General features: G+C 34.1%; 2 protein-coding genes across 2 annotated transcripts; both read right to left on the bottom strand.

Moving 5' to 3' along the window:
* Positions 1 to 6,644, bottom strand: LOC115986235 (LEAF RUST 10 DISEASE-RESISTANCE LOCUS RECEPTOR-LIKE PROTEIN KINASE-like 2.4). Its single transcript, XM_031109086.1, has 2 exons — positions 6,501 to 6,644; positions 1 to 204 (listed from the first exon to the last, which is right to left on the bottom strand). Exons 1-2 carry the CDS (start codon positions 6,642 to 6,644, stop codon positions 1 to 3), a joined length of 348 nt encoding a protein of 115 aa, XP_030964946.1.
* A 2,133-nt stretch (positions 6,645 to 8,777) lies between these two features.
* Positions 8,778 to 15,807, bottom strand: LOC115986236 (rust resistance kinase Lr10-like). Its single transcript, XM_031109087.1, has 5 exons — positions 15,336 to 15,807; positions 11,959 to 12,609; positions 10,848 to 10,877; positions 10,189 to 10,209; positions 8,778 to 10,093 (listed from the first exon to the last, which is right to left on the bottom strand). Exons 1-5 carry the CDS (start codon positions 15,805 to 15,807, stop codon positions 8,982 to 8,984), a joined length of 2,286 nt encoding a protein of 761 aa, XP_030964947.1. The 3' UTR covers positions 8,778 to 8,981.
* Positions 15,808 to 20,400: the final 4,593 nt, after the last annotated feature.

Consider the following 20,400-nt stretch of genomic DNA (forward strand, 5'->3'; position numbering starts at 1 on the left):
CTAAGGTGTCAAACTCAACCACCGTTCCACTATAGGAGATGCCCTGTCAAAAATGTTTGAGTAGATGTGTGAGGTAAGCGGGGTTCTGAACCTCTCCAAATTGGAGTCTTGAGATGACTGAGATGAGAGTCGAGTCCTTTTAGCCACTGGGGTTGATGGATCATCAGTAACAATGTCTTTGCCCTTAGAAGATCGACGAGACATCTGCAAGAGAATAGGCACACAACAAAGAACCAAAAACAGCACCACAAAGGACAGATATCAACTTGATTAGACTCAGATATGAATGTAGACCATAGAAATCACACACAATTTCAAACATAAGTCATGTCAATGTAGAATGAGGCAGGTGCAACAAAATGGTGAAAGTGCAATAGAGCATAGAGTAAGACAAACTAATAGATAACTGTTAATAAGACAATCTATCATGAGTCTGAAATGCACAATGAAAACCACATACAACCAAAAGAGATGGCAGTGGGACATAACAAACTGAAAATTGAATGTATTAAAGTAATACACTCAAGACAGAAGCACACACATGTTATGACAACATAAAAACACAGTGATACAAGATAGGCAATCCAAAACCACAGACACAAGAAAACTTTCATACACACAAACGGAGTAAAAACCAGAAAAACACCAAACCCATTTCCCAAAAGAGTATGAAAACCAACAAACGCCAAAGCACAGAACAAAGATAAGTACATTGTGACCAACAAAAAGACACCAGATGAAATCAGCATAAAAAACAATCCACCATACCCAGCACACCAAGAGTAAAATGTTCGAACACAATATGACAAAAATAACAACTCAAAAAGCAAGAAAATAATACTCAAAACATGACATATGAAGTGAGGAAGAGAAGACTCATACCTTTTCTTGATGATTTTAAGAAGAAATGAAGCAACAATGGAGTTCGAAAATGGAGACACAGAGTGTTTGGGTAAGAACAGTTGAGAGAGAAAGTGAACAATCACAAAAAGTTCGAGGGAAAACTGGAAAAGATTCTAAAAACTGCCCTCACTGTGCAAAACACGTGTTTTTCGCAACTGAAGTGAGTCGCCAACAAGACGCCAGGTCTAGCCGCCAAAACACTCAAAGACAAAATTGTGAAAAAATTTCTAAGTGATTTTCGTGACTGGAAGGTCTACCCACAAGGGAGTCGCGAGATGAGCCGCGAAAATCTCTGTGTAACCCTCGCGACTGGACCTTTCACTCACGAACAAGTTACCAAAATTAACACGCAAGCTCGCGGTTGAAATTCGCGACTTGGGTAACCCGCGACTGAGTCGCCAAAACAGAACACACTGTTTTTGAAGATTTTCAGTTTTTGTAAAAACAAAACACTTTTCCAAAAACAACTTAAACACTCAAAAATCTTTTTGTGTTTGAATTAACAAAGATTGAGCATGTGAAAACACATTTTATCAAGTATAATCACACAAATGAATATGGCATTCATTGAACATACACTTGTGTGTTGTGTGTGGATATCAACAATGAAATAGTCCTTAGTCTAATGTGAAGTTTCAATGATCAATTCAACCAAGGCATACACAATTAGCACTAGATCATGTGACCCATCTCAATTATAGAAGTATGCCTATATGACCTCCCACAAGACTTGATAACATAACTTGGAACTTTACATTTGACTCCACTTTCAATCATAACATTTGATCTTTTTGGTCAATCACCTCTCATTGTGAGAGTGATATTTGATATTTCACCTTGATGAGATAGCATTTGGCTTTTTGAATAATCATTCACATAAATTTTTGGTCGCTTTCCCTTTTTCCTAGTCAAATACTAGTATGTGCGACAGGCTTTTGCAGCTCAATATCTCTTTTCATTTGGAGATTTACATTTGGTGAGCTCTTTTTAGCAAAAACAAAAATAAAGAGTGAGAAGATATATAAGCACAAGTCTATGCATGTCTCAAGATCAACATAACCATTCACTAATCATTCATGACAAGTTTGAAGACCTATTTACAACAGTTACATAGATTTCAAGATTTCTTCCACAGTGATAAGAGTGCAAAGGAACAAGTTATTCTCGTAAATGCACAAAGCCATTAGCACAAAGGTACAAGGCAAAACAAGTTTTGAGACAAAACTCAACAATGTCAATCAAACTTTTTGATTTTCTATTTTTATGTGGTTTTTGTATTTTTGACACAAAAGAAGTAAAAGATTGATCAAAAACAAAAAAGAACAAAAGTATGCACAAACAAACAAACAAACAACCACCAACATAATCAATAAGCAAACAAACAAGCACCGTCACAAAGCATAGGAAGTATTGATGCATGGACATGTTGTAATGCTTATGCATGAGTACCCTTTTTCACCCACACGTCACTTGCATTTTGGGTGATTTCCTTATAGGATTGGATACGGGAGTTAGGGCTTTCAAACCTTCGTGTGAAGCTTTCCAAGCAGTTGGTGAATGCACCAATCATCTTCATCACGTCCATCATTCCGAGATCATCGTTTTGATCTCTTGATGGTTCACCAGCCCAATTTTTCCTATCATTTCTAGGTCCTCGTGACCTTTGAGGAGTTACTCTATTCACTACTCTCAGCTTTTGGCAATTTGGTCGAGTATGCCCTTGAAATCCGCAGTGATGACACACATAATTTGATCTAGGACCTCTTTGTGGTCGTGGACGAGACTTGGCTCGGGATTCAAACCTGCCCACAGATTGATTACATGGATTCAACAACCGTTCGTTCTCCACATTCCTCTTCTCCTCTATCTTGGGCTTCTCAGCAGTAGGGCCAACTTCAACTAGCTCTTTGGCCTTTATAAACTTCACTTCTTTTGTGACAATGCCAAACGAGCTACTCCCTCCGATATATCCGAACCCGGATTTGTCTGAAAAATGCTTTTGAGATGAAATAACATCATTTATCTTCTTGGTGGAAACCCTCTCTATCTTGGCATTTGCTTGCACAACCTCTTGCTCAAGCAATCTCACTTTTGTGTAGGCTTCTAACAGCTCACCATTCAGTATTTCTATCTCACACTTGGCCTCCTTATATTGAATTAGAAGACTTTTATAGTCCTCCTCTGCCTTCTTCATCTTTCTCACAGCTGCCTTTGCCACCCTTGTGTACTCACCCGACCTCTCTAGGAGTGAGTTATAATTGTCTTGAAAATTGGTTGTGTTTCCATCTTCTTCTGCATCTGATTCCTCAATAGCTCCAAATGATTCTTCATCACTATGTACTCCAAGTTTTTGTACAAGCAGATTCAACTCGTCTGAAGAATCAACATAAGCAATAGTCATAAAAGCAGAGTAATTCCCTTCTTCGTCACAGCTTTCCTCAGAATCTGAGTCAGATGAGTCCGAGTCACTCAATGTCGTGGCATACACTTTACCTTTCGATTTCAAATAATTCGGACATTCTTTCTAAAAGTGTCCATGCCCGTTGCATTCAAAACAAATGACACCTTGTGTAGATTGGGATTCTTTTCCATCTTTCTTTTTGAATTCTTTTTTCTCCCTTCCTGAACTTTGGAATTTTCCTTTATCACCAAATTTGTCATTATTCTTGAATTTCAAGAATTTTCGGAAATTTTTTACAAGGTATGCAACATCTTTGCCAACCACATCTTCTTTCGATGAGTCATGGACTTCCACCTTCTCATTAATGGTCTTAAGAGCAAGAGATTTACTCTTCTGTTGATTGGGCAGCGACATTTCATAAGTTTGAAGAGAACCAACCAGCTCTTGGACTTTGATGTCATCAAGGTCCTTGCTCTCTTCAATCGCTGTCACTTTGGCACGAAAACTTTCCGGAAATGATCGAAGGATCTTCCTTACAATTTTAGAATCCTCCGTTTTCTCTCCCAAATTGAACTTGCTTACAATCACCTCATTCAGCTTGCTATAGAAAGAGTCAAAGAACTCATCCTCACTCATTTTTAACTCCTCAAACCGAGTGGTTAGCATCTACAGCTTGGTATCTTTCACTTTCTTTGTTCCTTCGTAGATGGTCTCCAATATCTCCCATGCTTCTTTGGTAATGATAATATGAGAGATCCTGTGAAATTCATCTGGAGACACACCACAGAAAATAGCATTGAGTGTTTTACTGTTAACATTAGATGCAGCGAGTGCTGCCTTATCCCATGTGGATTTGGCTTCCTCAGGTCTGGTCCAACCTATCTCAACAGCATCCCAAATAGATTCATCAATGGAACACAGAAATGCTCTCATGTGAACCTTCCAAAAAGTATAATTACTACCATCAAAATATGGATGTGCATTTAGGGATTGAGACCGATCCATCTCAATAGGGAGTCAAGGATCACACTATGGTAATGAAACCACTAAAAGTGTACCTGCTTTGATACCAATTGAAAGTTCAAAATAGTGTAAAAATACCCTTGAACGTTTAGACCCCCAATTTACAAATTTCCAATTCAAGCTTTATATCAAACAATTAATGTGCGGAACATGAACAAAAACTTAATACAGAATTGGTAAACAATTTATGCCAATTAAAATCACATCCACAGCAGAAAATAAAAGGCAAAGATAAAGGGAAGAGAGATGCAAACACAAGGACAACACACGATGTGTTATCGAAGAGGAAACCGAAGCCCTCGGCGTAAAACGTCTCCGCCGCCCTCCAAGTGGTAAACAATCCACTAGAAAATGTAGTTGGGATACATGAACAGTAATAGACCCTCCAAGCCTAATCTACCTACTGTAGCTAAGCCCTCCAAGCTTCTTGCTCCAACGAGGTTGCGCCGAACCTATTTCTTTTCTAGTTTCTCGGATTCCGCTACTTAACCATAGCATCAACTAATGTAAATTGGTTCCTTCCTAACTACTTCCCAGAACACCAAACAACCCTCTCACAGTAATGGATATGATGAGAAAAAGGTTTTGGTAAAATGCCTCTCAAGGATTTAACAATGGAGAGGAAGAGAGTTGAGGAATTTGAAGAGTCTTTTATGTAAAGATTGTGGATGAATCAATCTTGTTTTACTCTAGGGTTTTTCTCTCAAAATTCTCTCTGGAAGCTCTCTTTCTTTCGTGGGTATAAGGGGTATTTATACTAGGGTGAGAAAGAAATGTGAAACGTCAGGTTTTTCAAAACAGGGCTGGCTCGCGGCTTGGCCTCGCGACTTGACTGAGTTGCGAGATCCAGCCGCGAGATAATAGAACGGCCAGTTGTCCTATTTTGTCCTATAGTGCTCCAGCTAGCATGACGCTTCAACTTCTGGCATGCTTGGCACGTGTGCTGCTTCTGGCGGCTTGCAACCGCAAGTCACCCGCAAGATCCAGTCGCGAAACTCTATTTTCTTGCACACTCTTGAGCATTCAACACTCTATCTCACTCACTACCCTTACAACAAACCCACCTAAATACAGGGTTACTAATTGCTGAAATACAAGCAAATTTGGCACGGAATAAAGCCAACAAAATGGTTGATTAAATTCAACCTAACAAAGTATACTTAGATTTGTAAAATTTAATATGAACCATGATATAAATCCATTTAAAAAGGATATAATTGACTAATACCGCGTTTAAACTAGGAATATATTATGGAAAATATTTCTCTCTAAATTAGTTTGGAGATGTCCAATATTTTTTGATTGGATGTGATTTTGAAAATCTAATCATTGAATTGCACGATATTGTTATGCTTACAAAATTTTAAAAAGATCAAAGATCAATAGCTATGTCATCAAAAACATGTTTAACTTTTAGGTTTTTGTGATAAAAATTATGCATAAGAAAAAAGTTATTGATCAAATACTAAATAACATCCAATTTGAATGAAATTTGAAAAGCGTATTAAGAACATTAAGAACATACAATCCAATGATTAGATTTTCAAAATTCATATTCAGTTAAAAGATATCCGAGGAGTTTGAAGGAAGCCTTGTCCATATATTATTAAATCAAACTTTAAAAATGTACAAATTAAACTTAAATATATTAGTCTACGGTAAGTAGTACAACTAGAACAATATATATTCTCATAAATTAAAACAATATAAATTACAGTGGGCCCACTTGAGCTTTGGCCTGAGGAGAATGTAATCTAACAATCTAACAAAAACCATTTACTTATTAATTATATATTGTGCTTTCATTCTGTATTAGGTAGAAAAATTCAGATACGGTGCATGCTTTCTAGAGCGTGGTTGCATGTTGTTTTCATTCTGATTCAGAAATAACACTTGGTGTTATATGAGAGTGTCTACTAGGCACAATTAAACTCTGATTCATTGAATGTGTGGACTCGAAAGGATTTGGTGGAATTTTCAAATCATCACCCTCTCCTTCTAACATTTGAACCACGACTTTCATAGAAGGGCGATTGACAGGATACCACTGGATACACCAAAGTCCCACAATAGTAAGATTCTTTGTTATCTTGGCCTGTCTCTCTTCTTCAAGTTGAATTCCTAGGTCTTCTCCTCAATCCAATTGATTGTGAATCCATTCTGGAAGGTATACTTGACTTGTGTTCTCCACTGTAGTATCAATATTCTTTCTCCTTGCAACAATTTCTAATAGTAACATTCCAAAACTAAATACATCTAATTTATGTGATACAGTCCCAAAATTCCTAGATAAAACCTCAGGTGCAATATAGCCCATTGTTCCCCTTGCAGCAGTCATAGAAACCACACTTTTTTCCTTGGAACACAACTTGGCAAGACCAAAATCAGAGATCTTGGGGTTAAAGTTTTGGTCTAGCAAAATATTATGAGGTTTGATATCAAAATGTAGAATTTGTTGGTCACACCCTTGATGGAGGTGCAAATATGTTTGGTATGTTAAACTCAAACCATTGTTTGTCAATTTTTTGCACAAGAAAGGTGGGAATCGACTGGTTTGAACTATATAAAATATATGGCAATTTGGGGAAATGTTTTACAAATTGAAAAAATAGATTTTAAAAAATACGAACATATGAGTGTTTAATGCCATTTATATTTGGATCATCCATGGCACACAAAAAAATGGGGTGAAAAAAAATTAGATGGATGTAGGGAATAAAAGAAGTGAAATGGGTCTGGGGTTCTTCCATCACGCCGATAGCCTAACTATGAGCGAACACAATGCTCAGTCAATGGGTCCCACATAAAGGTGAGTATTTTGAGTTTTTAGAATGAAAACTCTAACCGAGTTGTAGTGCCAAACATGCCAAGAGTGTAACTTAGGGATTTTTAAGTGATAAGTGATGAGTTATTGAGTGATGAGTGGGAGATTCTAGTATTTTGCCCCTATTTTTTAAAAAATTTGGCAATATACCCCTGTTTCCAAACTATTTAGGTCTATTCCCCTGCTTTGAGACTCGATTTTCTCTAAATCGAGTTCAACCCTATAGTGGCGTTTTAAGGAGCCCTATAGCAACTTTTTAATGACAAATAGTGATGTTTTGAAACTCGATTTTCTCTAAATCGAATTCCATGCAAGTTTTTTTTTTTTTTTTTTGCCTATAGCGACATTTTAAGAACCTATAGCGACGCTGAACTCGATTTTGAGTAAATCGAGTTTCAAAATAGAGGCATAGACCTAAATAGTTTCAAAATAGGGGCATATTACCAATTTTTTTACAAAATAGGGGCAAAATGCTAGAATTTCTGTGATGAGTGATGGTATTTAAGTGATAAGTGATGAGTAATAGTGTTTCCACCATCCAAATAAGGCCTAAGCTTGCGATATCTTTCGATCCAACCATCTGATTTGGAAACCGAACGTATCGTTGTGATCGTTGAAGCCTTAAGATCATTTTCATGATATGTGATGAATGAATTAGTGACTAAATGCAACCATGATTTTTTGGGGTACAAAAAATGACCATTTTGCCTTCTTCCAAGGTTAAATGATGGATGTGAAATGAGGTGTTTACAATATTAATTTATATTTACTTCTTTATATTGAACAAAAGAGGACTATGATTGTTAATTTATATGATCTCTTACAATTTCATCTCCTTCCCCTTTAATGTTTAAAGAGAGTGTTATCTATTCCGCTCCCCCTACTTAATTTTTAATACATCCAAATAAGGGGAAGGGTTCATCATTACCCGTGTCCCTCTCCTTGCCCTCTTACCCTCCACTCTCATTTTCCTACAAACTTCCAATTGGAATAGGATCCTCTCCATTTTAAGTCCCTTTTATTTCATCTATTTCTTCATTAAGATATAATTTTTAGATCTAACTGCCTATAAACTACAACGTCATTTGAAATTTTAAATAATGTGCTAGTAAGTATACTTAGATTTGTAAAATTTAATATGAACCATGATATAAATCCATTTAAAAAGGATATAATTGACTAATACTGAGTTTAAACTAGGAATATATTATGGAAAATGTTTCTCTCTAAATTATTTTGGAGATGTCCAATATTTTTTGATTGGATGTGATTTTGAAAATCTAATCATTGAACTGCACGATATCCTTCATTCTTACAAAATTTTACAAAGATTAAAGATTAAAAGCTATGTCATCAAAGACATGTTTAACTTTCAGGTTTTTGTGGTAAAAAATTATGCATAAGAAAAAAGTTATTGATCAAATACTAAATAACATTAGATTTGAATGAAATTTGAAGAGCTTATTAAGAACATTAAGAACATACAATCCAATGATTAGATTTTTAAAATTCGTATTCAATTAAAAGATATCGGAGGAGTTTGAAGGAAGCCTTGTCCATATATTATTAAATCACACTTTAAAAATGTACATATTAAACTTAAATATATTAGTCTATGGTAAGTAGTAAAACAAGAACAATATATATTCTCATAAATAAAAACAATATAAATTACAATGGGCCCACTTGAGCTTTGGCCTGAGGAGAATGTAATCTAACAGTCTAACAAAAACCATTTACTTATTAATTATATATTGTGCTTTCATTCTGTATTAGGTAGAAAAATTCAGATACTGCGCATGCTTTCTAGAGTGTGGCTGCATATTGTTTTCATTCTGATTCAGAAATAACACTTAGTGTTATATGAGAGCGTCTACCAGCCACAATTAAACTCTGATTCATTGAATGTGTGGACTCGAAAGGATTTGGTGGAATTTTCAGATCATCACCCTCTCCTTCTAACATTTGAACCACGACTTTCATAGAAGGGCGATTAACAGGATACCACTGGATACACCAAAGTCCCACAATAGCAAGTTTCTTTGCTATCTTGGCATGTCTCTCTTCTTCAAGTTGAATTCCTAGGTCTTCTCCTTGATCCAATTGATTATGAATCCATTCTGGAAGGTATACTTGACTTGTGTTCTCCACTGTAGTATCAATATTCTTTCTCCCCGCAACAATTTCTAATAGTAACATTCCAAAACTAAATACATCTGATTTATGTGACACGGTCCCAAAATTCCTAGATAAAACCTCAGGTGCAATATAGCCCATTGTTCCCCTTGCAGCAGTCATAGAAACCACACTTTTTTCCTTGGAAAACAACTTGGCAAGACCAAAATCAGAGATCTTGGGGTTAAAGTTTTGGTCTAGCAAAATATTTTGAGGTTTTATATCAAAATGTAGAATTTGTTGGTCACACCCTTGATGGAGGTAACCAATTCCTTTGGCTATGCCCAAAGCAATATCTTGAAGCTTCTCCCAACCAAGTATATGACTCTTACCATTAACAGAGAATATGTACTTATCTAGAGATTTGTTTGGTAAATATTCATAAATGAGAGCTCTCCGAAATCCATCAGCACAATAGCCTACCAAGCGAGCCACATTAACATGGTGGATTCTCCCCATTGATCCCACTTCATTAATGAACTCTTCACCATTTCCTTTGGAATTGTTGAGGATCTTAACAGCTACAAAGACATCATTGGAAAGTTTTCCTTTAAAGACAGTGCCATAACCTCCTTGTCCCAATTTGTCCTTGAATTGGTTTGTTATGCTCTGTATATCGGCATAAGTGTATCTTGTGGGTTTTAGAGCCCTGTAATCCTGCAAAAATTTCTCTATCTTTATTTGACTCTCTTTTTCTAGTCTATTTGAGCGGAAGACATGGTAGAGGACTAGTACATGAAGAAAGGTTAAGGAACCCAGGAGTGATCCTGCATGTAAACCATTTCAACTATGAATCCTTTATAAATGTACATTGGCAGCCAAAAGAATAGAAAAGAAACAAAATATGAATAAACAACTTTACCTATTAGCTTTGTCGGTGAACCTGCACAGATGTAAATGAAAAAGAATTATCAGATAACCATACTTCCAAATTCAGTTCATAGCTTTGGAAACCACTATAAGCCCAAGAGTTAAGTGAGTTAGGTTCCTACGAGTGCAAAACTAGAATTTAGACTAAGCAAGACAAGCCACAATGACTCGAAGCCTTTCCTTTGCAGCATTGATCTCTCATTCTCCCTCTCATCATTCTTTCTCAATTGTTTTCTTCTTTGTTGGCTTTAAAATTGAAGTGCTCATTGCCAAGATCCTTCAGCTCAATTGGCATTTCTAGATGTTCCAAAAAGAAACATCAAGGTTCAAATTCCTCCTCTCCCAATTATCAAATTATTTTAAAAAAATGAAATACAACCTTATACTATAATGTTTATTATCAGAATTCTGCCCTAAATTTATAATTCTATAACTTAAATTGTTGTGTTTCGAAACAAAAGCAATAGATTCCTTAACAACATTGCAAAAGGTGAATGAGAGTGAAGAGATTAAAAATATAGAAAAGAAGAGACAGAGGATTAACTTGGACAACATTCTTGAATTTTTCAAACAAACATTCAAACAAAAGTTACGAAACCCATCAAAAGAGCAAAAAATATATATATGAAAAAGAAAAGAGAGAGGACTAACCTTGACGGCGTTCTTGAATTTCCTGTACACCTAAAGAAACAAATTCATAGGTTAAAAGGGACAGCATGAGAGGTACTTATAATATACAATAAAAAAAAAAATGAAAATAATTAAACAAAGTTGAAGAGCTGAGTTCAGAAACACCACTAACTCATGTAAGCTTCCTTTATATATGAAGAATAGAATTCTATTGAGACCACAAACACCAATAAATAATTACAAAATATACTCTTTAAGTTTTATCGTGTTGGACCCCTTGGTTCTCACTGTAGTGTAAATTCATGCATTAAATTTTTAAAGAAAAATTAGCTCCTCGTATTTTGTGTTATATAACTCGTTTGGCAACAAAATTTAGAAGAAATTAAGATGGCATTTACGATAATTTTTTAAGGCTCCCCTCCAATTCCCTATTTTAAAACCGATGAATGACACATGGCAAATACACAATCTAAAGGTTAAAAAAAAGCCAGGTCAAATACAATTTTTCTCTCCTAAGAAGTCCCTCTTTCTTCCTCTCCCCCAACAAGCCTCTCTCTCTCTTTCTCCGTCACCACTACCGCATGAGCATTAAAGGCGCCAAAATCAAAGCTTGCCAAAGAAGAAGGGGCAAAACATAGAACCATATTGGCAAGAAAGTTACATGAAATGGAGGCGAGGAACAGAGCAAACACGAAGAAATGGAGGCGAAGATGAAAGCCGAGAGTTTGAAGATTTGGTTTAGTATTAGTATTGGTTTTCAATTACTACGTCTGGCAACTCATGCAGGATGTGATTTGCTGGCACGCCTTGTGTTACAACTTACAACTGTATATACTTCCATTATATGAATAAAGTTCTAACATTCAAGATGGGAAAAAAAAAATTTTAACTGATAGTAAAACAATAAAATCAAAAATTACATTAACAATAAATAAGTAAAATTTAGATAGTCAAACTAAACCCTAGGATTTCAAATAATTTCCCATAAAATTACAAGTCATGGTTGGTGGAATCTGGCTTAACTAACTATCCCCCTCAAAATCAAACAAATTCCGCTTTTACATATATAGATTGAGGGATAGTTCTAATGGGTCTACATTGAAATAAATTGAAGAAATTAAGTAGTAAATACCTGTTTTATTTTTGGAAATATTGTCTAAGCATGTAGTTTCTAAGGTATTTCCCATCCTTGTACATTTCTGGTCAAGTGCATAGCAGATTCCGCACATTGGATTGTGCCACAGCAATGAAATATACTTCACGTCATCATAATCCCAATAAAAAGGAACTGGCTCTAAGTTATACATCTTCCGGCAAGATTGCGACACATAAATAGCTTTTTCATCATCAAACATTAAAGCTGTGATTTGGTAATGATGGTTACTGCTTAAGCAAGGGATACGCATACCTATAACATCATCCCTAAGTGAATCCTTGTGAGTTGAACAATTGAAGAAGGTGTAGTTATGCATGTCAAACTCAAAAGGAGATGAAGTTAAATCGGGGATTCGAACCATTGTTAAATTAATGCAACCATCTAGATCATATAAAGTAATCCCCTGCCCTGTGTAATTGATATCCTTTACATAAAACTTCCCTGAATGTGGCAGCTCGAGCATGGTATGGTTGTCCTCGGTGCAATATAGTTCAAAGCCGGGGTATCCACAATGTTTTGGCCGTTGGTCCTTTAGCCAAAACGGGAACTGGATGGTTGGGCCATCATCTCCGCACCTTGTTTCCTTGCACCCATCATCTGGCTCTACTCCAAACTCAGAAGCATTTGCTAACAGGACAAAGCAAAAGAGAATTATGCACAATTTTAAGGAATTCTCCATCTGTGTTTATGTTACTAATAAAATAGAAGATGTGGTGAATGGTGTATTGATAAATGAGCTGTTTATGTTACGAATGTGAATGCACTAAGATCTTGTGTGTGTGTGGCAGTAAAGAAAATTTCGAAATTATGCATAGTTTTAATTGGAACCGAAAAGTCAAAAAGTAGTATGGATATGTGTTTCTCTAGACATACTTGTTTCTAATTTATTTTTATGAGCACTCGCTTGTTTCTCTTATAGATTAGTGGAGAGGCTTTTTGAATTTGTGTCAAGGGTCAGACATCTTTTTTTTTTCTTTTCTTTTTTTCTTTTTTAAAATATTTGTTAGACGAGGGTGATCAATACGGCTTTTTTATTTGGGTGTTACTGTAGTAGTACCCTAACTATTCTCAAACTAAGACCTCACACTACAATTGCTGACAAGCTTGAGGAACATCCTAAGGAGTTGTAATACGCTACTAGTGGGAGAACTTAAACCCATGCCCTGAGGCATAATTCCCCCCCTCTCCTCCTTGGTTCTGCCATTGAGTATGACTAATCCATTTAATTGTTTTCTAATATAATCGATTTTAAATAGAATAGTATTAACTTTGAATTTTTTTAAAAACAACAATAATAAATTTTGCCAGTAAAATTCTATAAGAGATATGTGTATTTCGAAAAGAATTTAGTACTTTTTATATAATAAAAAATTGTTATATTAAGTATTAGAACATTATTAGTATTATTATTATTATCATTATTATTGTGGGGCCCAATAATTTATGGGTCAGGCCCATTCGCCCTTAGAGAGTCCGAAGGCCCGAGCCGAGGCAAACTACGGCCCAAGCTCTACAATACAGAGCACCTAACGGTTTTGTGATGTAGCCGAGGACAACTCAGTCCTCGGCAGATCCAAAACCCCACCAGAAGAAGAAGGGTAAAACTGGTATAGGGCCAGACTTAAAAGAGAATCTAAGAATATCCGGGACAGCTGCTCTCATTGCCATTCAATGCGCTGCCCCTGACAGAGCCGTACTCTCCAGCTTTATCAACCATCCCCAACAATTCCGGGATTGGACTGATGGGACAAATGTCAGTTTTGTAAAGATTGACCCTACACGTGGACGAAGGACAGCGAATGCAGGCGAGTATAAAAGAAGAAGCAAGTGAATCTGGGGGGAGGACGATCTCCAAAAAAGAAAGACTCCCTAAGGGGAAACACCCTAATAACATGTGTAGACCATAAAAGGACTCGCCGTTGGGTAATCGGGGAAGACCTTAATGCTCCTCGGACCAAGTCCGAGGAGCCCAATCACAGTGGACGCCACGCTTCACGGCTTAAATGGTCAAACCCAACCCTTTTTCTTTTATTGGAATCCCTCTAAAATCGAGCCCGGAACATCGCCCCGTGACCAGCGGCTAGCTTTTCAAGCTCACTCTCTACAAATCATATTGTGAGGGATCTTTCATATGCGAGCCCAACATCATTATTGGGCCGCAAAGGAATCGTGTCCTTACAATTATTATTGTCACCTCTTTGTTCTTTTACGGATAATTTTTATAATAAGTGTGAGAGGCGAGATTTGAATGTTAGTTCTCTTCATAGAGAAGATTAGGTTATACTATTAAATTACAAGACTCTTGACATCTTCCAATTATACCATGTCATTATATTATAACTTATAAGTCATTTTGATTCATTTCCAATTAATTTGTGAGATTTTACATAAATTTTATATTAATTTTTTACTTTTCTATTTCTCAAAAAAAAAAAAAAAAAAAAAATCTTCTAATAATAGCTTGTCAAGAAATCCTATTTGGAAGTCAGTTAAATTTTCTATTATTCTCTCATTTGTTCCCTTAATTTTTTTATATTCAAATTGATATATTTGGTAAGCATTTATAATTGAATAATATATATGTATATATAATATATACCATCTACAAGATAAAATATATAATAGGATGAGTATAAAATAAATATTAAAGTGTAGAACAATAGAATCTAGTTTATCAAAATCGTAAATTTCATTAATAAAATAATTTCCCAACACCATCAAAATAAAACTAGTGAAACCAAATTTAATTAGAAAATCCAATATTATGGATCTGCGGTAAAAATATGATTTTTTATGAGTCTTAATATACCTTGGATAAGGCGCTCATGGGGAAGGAAAGCTAAAATTGAATAATAGATGATTGAAGTTGACAATCTACTGACTAGGAGTCTTGTTTACAAAATTTTAACTTTCAAGTCTTAAATTATAAGAAATGATCATTAATAGTAGTCTGACTTATGGCTCTAAATTAAAGTTCCAAATTGGTTATATTTCTTTTGATCCACAATTTTAAGGGCCTTATTGGGTGGGAATAATAATAAACAATCCATCTATGATATTTTTTTAATTATTTTTTTCAATAAATTTTTTTGCTAACTAAAATTTTTGGGGGCCTTCTTTAATAATTAGACGATGGCCTAATTATTGTTAAAATAAATGTAGGCCATGACCTATTTCTAGTTTCACCCTTGATAATTCTAGAATTTCTAATAAAATTGCAAACCATGGTTGGTGGAATCTGGCTTAACTAACTATCCCCCTCAAACTTATACAAATTTCGCTTTTACATAGATTGAGGGATAGTTCTAATGGACCTACATTGAAATAAATTTAAGAAATTAAGTAGTAAATACCTGTTTTATGTTTGGAAATATTGAGTAAGCATCGAGTTTCTAAGGTATTTCCTATCCTTGTACATTTCTGGCCAAATGCATAGCAGGTTCGGCACATTGGATTGTTCCACAGCAATGAAATATACTTTCCGTCGTGGTCGTCGTATTTCAAAGAAAAAGGAACTGGCTCTAAGTCATACATCTTCCGGCAAGATTGCGGCACATAAATAGCATCTGCATCAGACCATAAAGCTGCGATTTGGTAATGATGGGTACTGCTTAAGCAAGGGATACGCGTAACATGATCCGTAGGTGAATCCTTGTAAGTTGAACAATTGAAGAAGGTGTAGTTACGCATGCCCCAAAAATCAAAAGGAGATGAAGTTAAATCGGGGATTCGAAGCTGTCTTGGATCAATGCAATCATCTGGATCATATAAATCAATCCACTGCTCTGTGTAATTGATATTCTTTACATACAACTTCAAAAACATTTCCCCCTATTGTTTCATGACAATTTCCGCCCCGGGGGGGCGGGGGGGGGGGGGGGGGTGGAGTTTTTTACCCAGCTTTCCAAATAGTTAAAATAAAATAAAATAGATACCCGCCTAAAGCCTTGTAACTTTTTTGTGTTTTTAGGAAAAAAGTATTGAAACTTAGGATCTGTTTGAAAAGAACTTATTTTGCTGAAACTGAAAATTGAAAACTGAAAATACTGTAGTAAAATAATTTTTAAATATGCGAATAGTGCTGTGGGACCCATTTTTAATGAAAAAGTTGATAAAAAGTAGAGTTTGTGGGACCCGTGAATAGTGTACTGTTCACAGCAAACCGGGTCAACAATTGCAGCTGGGGAGAATAAAAAAAAAAAAACACAAAAGAGGAAACGTAGACGGGCAAACGCCCTATCCAAACTGCATCTTAATTCAGCTAATCGACACATTTTAGTGTTTTCAAAGAAAATGTAGGATTTTAAGTCAAGAAATGAACTGGATATAATATCATGTTGTACTAGTCTGTACCAGTAATACTTGAAACTTTTTTTTTTTTTTTAAGTTTTTCGGTCAATACAATAAAAATTGTTAAAATGTTAAAAAAGAAAAGAAAAATAAAGGTTATCAAATATTTTATTTAAGCAAATACATTAGGTAAATGTATTTAGACTGATATTTGAACTTATAAAATATATGAATTTTAAATAATATGTTTTTAAAGATATTAAAAATAAATTATACGCATAAATACATATAAAAAATGGCTTAAAAAACATATAACGAAATATTAAAGTATATAAACAACGGTAATCTCAAAACAATACACAAATATTAATTGATATTGAAATATATTATTCTCTAAAAACAAAACCGAAACAATCTAGTACGTAATTAACTCCATTTGTTTAAATCCCTTCAATTCTAACTGTCAAATTATCAAAAGAAAAAGTAGTTAATAAATTTATGAATTCTATTACCTCAACTAATAAAAAACTATTCAAATAAGGCACTTAAATTTGAATCTTGATTACATCTAAACAAATTGGTGTCTTTTATGAACCTATAGTATCTATCACCTAAAAAAAAATTATAGTTAATAAATTCATCTGTTAAATTTGGTTCATATCAAGTTTTGGACCTTGGAAAAAGATAAGAAAGTTTCATTTATTCAATTATGACAACGCTGTTTCAAGGGAAACCAAAGCTAGGATGAAAGTCCACAAGGAGAAAAAAAAATAAAGAGCAAAGAAAAGAAACTGGTATGAAATTTCTCTATGAAATTGATTGTACATGACCATATGGCCAACATGTTCCCCGTAAAGTTCTAGTCAATGTAGGCCCTGACCTAATTCTAGTCAATGTGGCTAAATCTTAAACTGATTGATATAAGTTGTTTTTTAAATTTATCTCATTTCTAAATCATTATATGAGAATTAAAAGTGAAGTTTTGTACAAGAAAAAATTACAACACAACTTATTTAGATTAAAAAACCCTAGTAAATTGATATAATATAATGAATATACTATCTTTTTATTGGACATCTAACATCAAATTACCCCTGAATTAATAATCATGTGAGCAGTATTTTCATCAATGATGTCTATAAAATTAAGTATGTTCACAAGTGTATGGAAACTTATGTTTGTAAATTATAGATTTTCTCACCTGAAGTCAAAATCTTGGCTTTGCCTTTAACATTGCATATCTAATTTGGAGATTCTTTTAAAGAATATATATATATATATATATATATTGTTACTAAGAACAATAATAAATAAATAAATTGAATTTCACAACATTCAAAAAATCATTTAAATAATAATAATTCACATAAATTACAATTTACCATAAAAATTGAGAACATAGGAGAGATGTTACCTTGATGATACTTTAAAGTGGATATCATAATATGATATATATTTTACCATCAATTTATGAGTTTTTTAGATGGGGAAGTTGAGACGTGGACCATGTTACTATTTTGAAACGATACATGCCGTTTACGGAATTTTCGTGTAGTAAACTAATATTGCGCATGCCGTCCATGGAATATAACAACCCAGCCACCTTACTAATTATTCTTACAAGGCTACACTGCTTGTAGGATATGAAGCTCTCAACATAGCACTTTTCTTACCTAGAAATATAGAATAGAGAAGAACATATTTTTTCAAAGTAAGAAGAAGAGAAAGTAGACATTAAATGTTAGCTCAATACTTCAAAATGATTATTTTCTATCTTCTTCTTATTTCTTTTTATCTAGAGCAATGCTATAGGGACAAACTATTTACAACATTTATACAAACCGTTGATGTATCCAACTTTTTATTAGTTTTCATCTAGGCTCACCATTAACATCACTTTTTCATTTACCAATAATCACTCACCATCTCAACAAGTTGTAAAATTTTTTGTAAAAATATTTGTATCTATAACATTACTCTTCTATCTATATAATAGCCGGGCATGCACCTTGTCTCTAGCTTAAAATTGGCATAGTTTCCTTTTTCTCTTGTTTTCTTTTTCCTTTTTCAATTTTTCTTTTTTCAACACTAATCTTCATCTTTTGCACAGTCTTCAAAAACATTTTCCCCTATTGTTTCATGACAATTTCAAAAGGAAATTTTTTTTTACTCAGTTTAACTATAAAATTGGTTGTAGCATTAAGTTACAACCTTACTTAATATTTTTTTATTAGATTTGAATTTTGACAAATCCACCATTGGATTACAACTTCTTCTTATATCCCCCACGCTTGCAAAATTTTTAGAAAATTAAAGATCAATAGTTATTTCATCAACAAATTTTTTAAATTGCAAGTTTTTATAATTTAAAATTATGTATAAAATATAATCTTGTAAATCATATAGTAAATGACATCTGATTGACAAAATTTAACATGTGTATTGAGAATGTAAAGAAAATACAATTCAACGGTTAGATTTTCAAAATATGAAGTAATGTTTATTTTATTGAGTAAGGTTGTAACCTTATGTTACAATAAATTTTGTAGCTAAACCTTATCCAAATAAAAACTCACCTAAATCCTTGTAACTTTTTTGTTTTTTTAAGGAAAAAAGTAGTGTAACTTAATTCAGTTATTGACACATTTTAATGTTTTTAAAGAAAATGTTGGGTTTTAAGTCATGAAAGTCAATACTTTTTTTTTTTTGGCTGAATAAAAAAAGAGAGTCTCTGGTGTGGGCTCATCGACCCCACGCCATGTGACAGCAATGGATAATACTACATATACCACACGAGCCTTGCTGGGGCTATCAGTCGAACTGCTCCTCTCTAGGTGCAGAATGGCAATGGATAATACCACATGTACCACACGAGCCTTGCCGGAGCTATCGGTCGAACTGCTCCTCTCTGGGTGCAGAATGAGGACTCCTACTATCAAGCCACATCCCGTGTGGTTATGAAAGTCAATACCATTTTGACCATATTACTATTCCTCTAAAATGAACTAATAAAGTAACATGTTGTACTAGTCTGTACTTTGTACCAGCTGTATCTAAGATTTTTTTAGTGTTTCAGCTAGTACAATAAAAAAATTGTTAAAATATTAAAAATGAAAAGAAAAAGAAATGTTATAAAATATTTTATTTTAGCTAATACATTAGGTAAATGTATTTAGGCTAATATTTGAACTTATAAAATATGCGAATTTTAAATAATATGTTTACAAAAATATAAAAAATATAAATGATATACATAAATACATTAAAAAATGGCTTAAAAAATATATAACAATATGATAATACCAAAACAATAGACCAAAATTAATTGATACTGAAATATATCATTCTCACAACATAACTTAAATAACCTCTGTACGTAATTGACTACATTTGTTTAAAACCCTACCATCCCCAAAGTCAGATTATCAAAAGAAAAAGTAGTTAATAAATTCATGAGTTCCCTCAAGTTACCACAACTAAAAACAAATCTACTCAAACAAGGCACTTAAATTTGAATCTCAATTACATCAATAGAAATGGGTGTTTCTTATGAACCTATAGTATCTATAATTTAAAAAAAATTATAATTAATAAATTCATCTTTAACTTTGGTTCATATCAAGTTTTGGACTATTGGAAAAGAATAAGGAAGTTTCATTTATTCAATTATGATAACAGGTACTCTTTCAAGGAAAACCAAAAGCTAGTATGAAATTCTAGAAGGAGGAAAAATGAAGAGCAAAGACCAAAGAAAAGAAGCTGCTATGAAATTCCACAAGGTGGCCAACATATTCAACGTTTCTTTGTCAAGTCTTAAATTGCCAAGAAGATGGACTCCGTAAAATTATAGTCAATGCCAAACAAGTCAGGAAACACAAACTCTTACCCTTTTTTTTGGATTTTTTTTTTTTAAAAAAAAAAAATAGTTGAAAGGGGATGACTAGTATGGCTTTCCTACATAGGTGCAATCATAGTAAAACCCTAGCCACTCCTAGGTTAAAACTGCACTTCATAGATACTGTTTTGCTAGGTGAATAGCTTACAGGTGGGGTATAATATTCTTCCATATGACGCTTCGGATTTTGGCCTCTGTGATTGTCGCTAATGGCTCAGCCTCCACCCATTCAG

The sequence above is a fragment of the Quercus lobata genome, chromosome 4 (genome assembly GCF_001633185.2).
Source record: "Quercus lobata isolate SW786 chromosome 4, ValleyOak3.0 Primary Assembly, whole genome shotgun sequence".
Taxonomy (NCBI): domain Eukaryota; kingdom Viridiplantae; phylum Streptophyta; class Magnoliopsida; order Fagales; family Fagaceae; genus Quercus; species Quercus lobata.

Bases quoted from the DNA above. Each gene is read 5' to 3' on its own strand.
- LOC115986235 (XM_031109086.1), bottom strand. From the start codon at position 6,644: ATGGGCTATATTGCACCTGAGGTTTTATCTAGGAATTTTGGGACTGTA. The intron at 205-6,500 runs GTATACCTTCCA...ATTCTCTTGCAG, and splicing joins CAGTGGAGAACACAAGTCAA to ATGTCTCGTCGATCTTCTAA.
- LOC115986236 (XM_031109087.1), bottom strand. From the start codon at position 15,807: ATGTTTTTGAAGTTGTATGTAAAGAATATCAATTACACAGAGCAGTGG. The intron at 12,610-15,335 runs GTATTTACTACT...TTGTCCTGTTAG, and splicing joins TATTTCCAAACATAAAACAG to CAAATGCTTCTGAGTTTGGA. The intron at 10,878-11,958 runs GTATTTACTACT...TTGTTTCTTTAG, and splicing joins TATTTCCAAAAATAAAACAG to GTGTACAGGAAATTCAAGAA.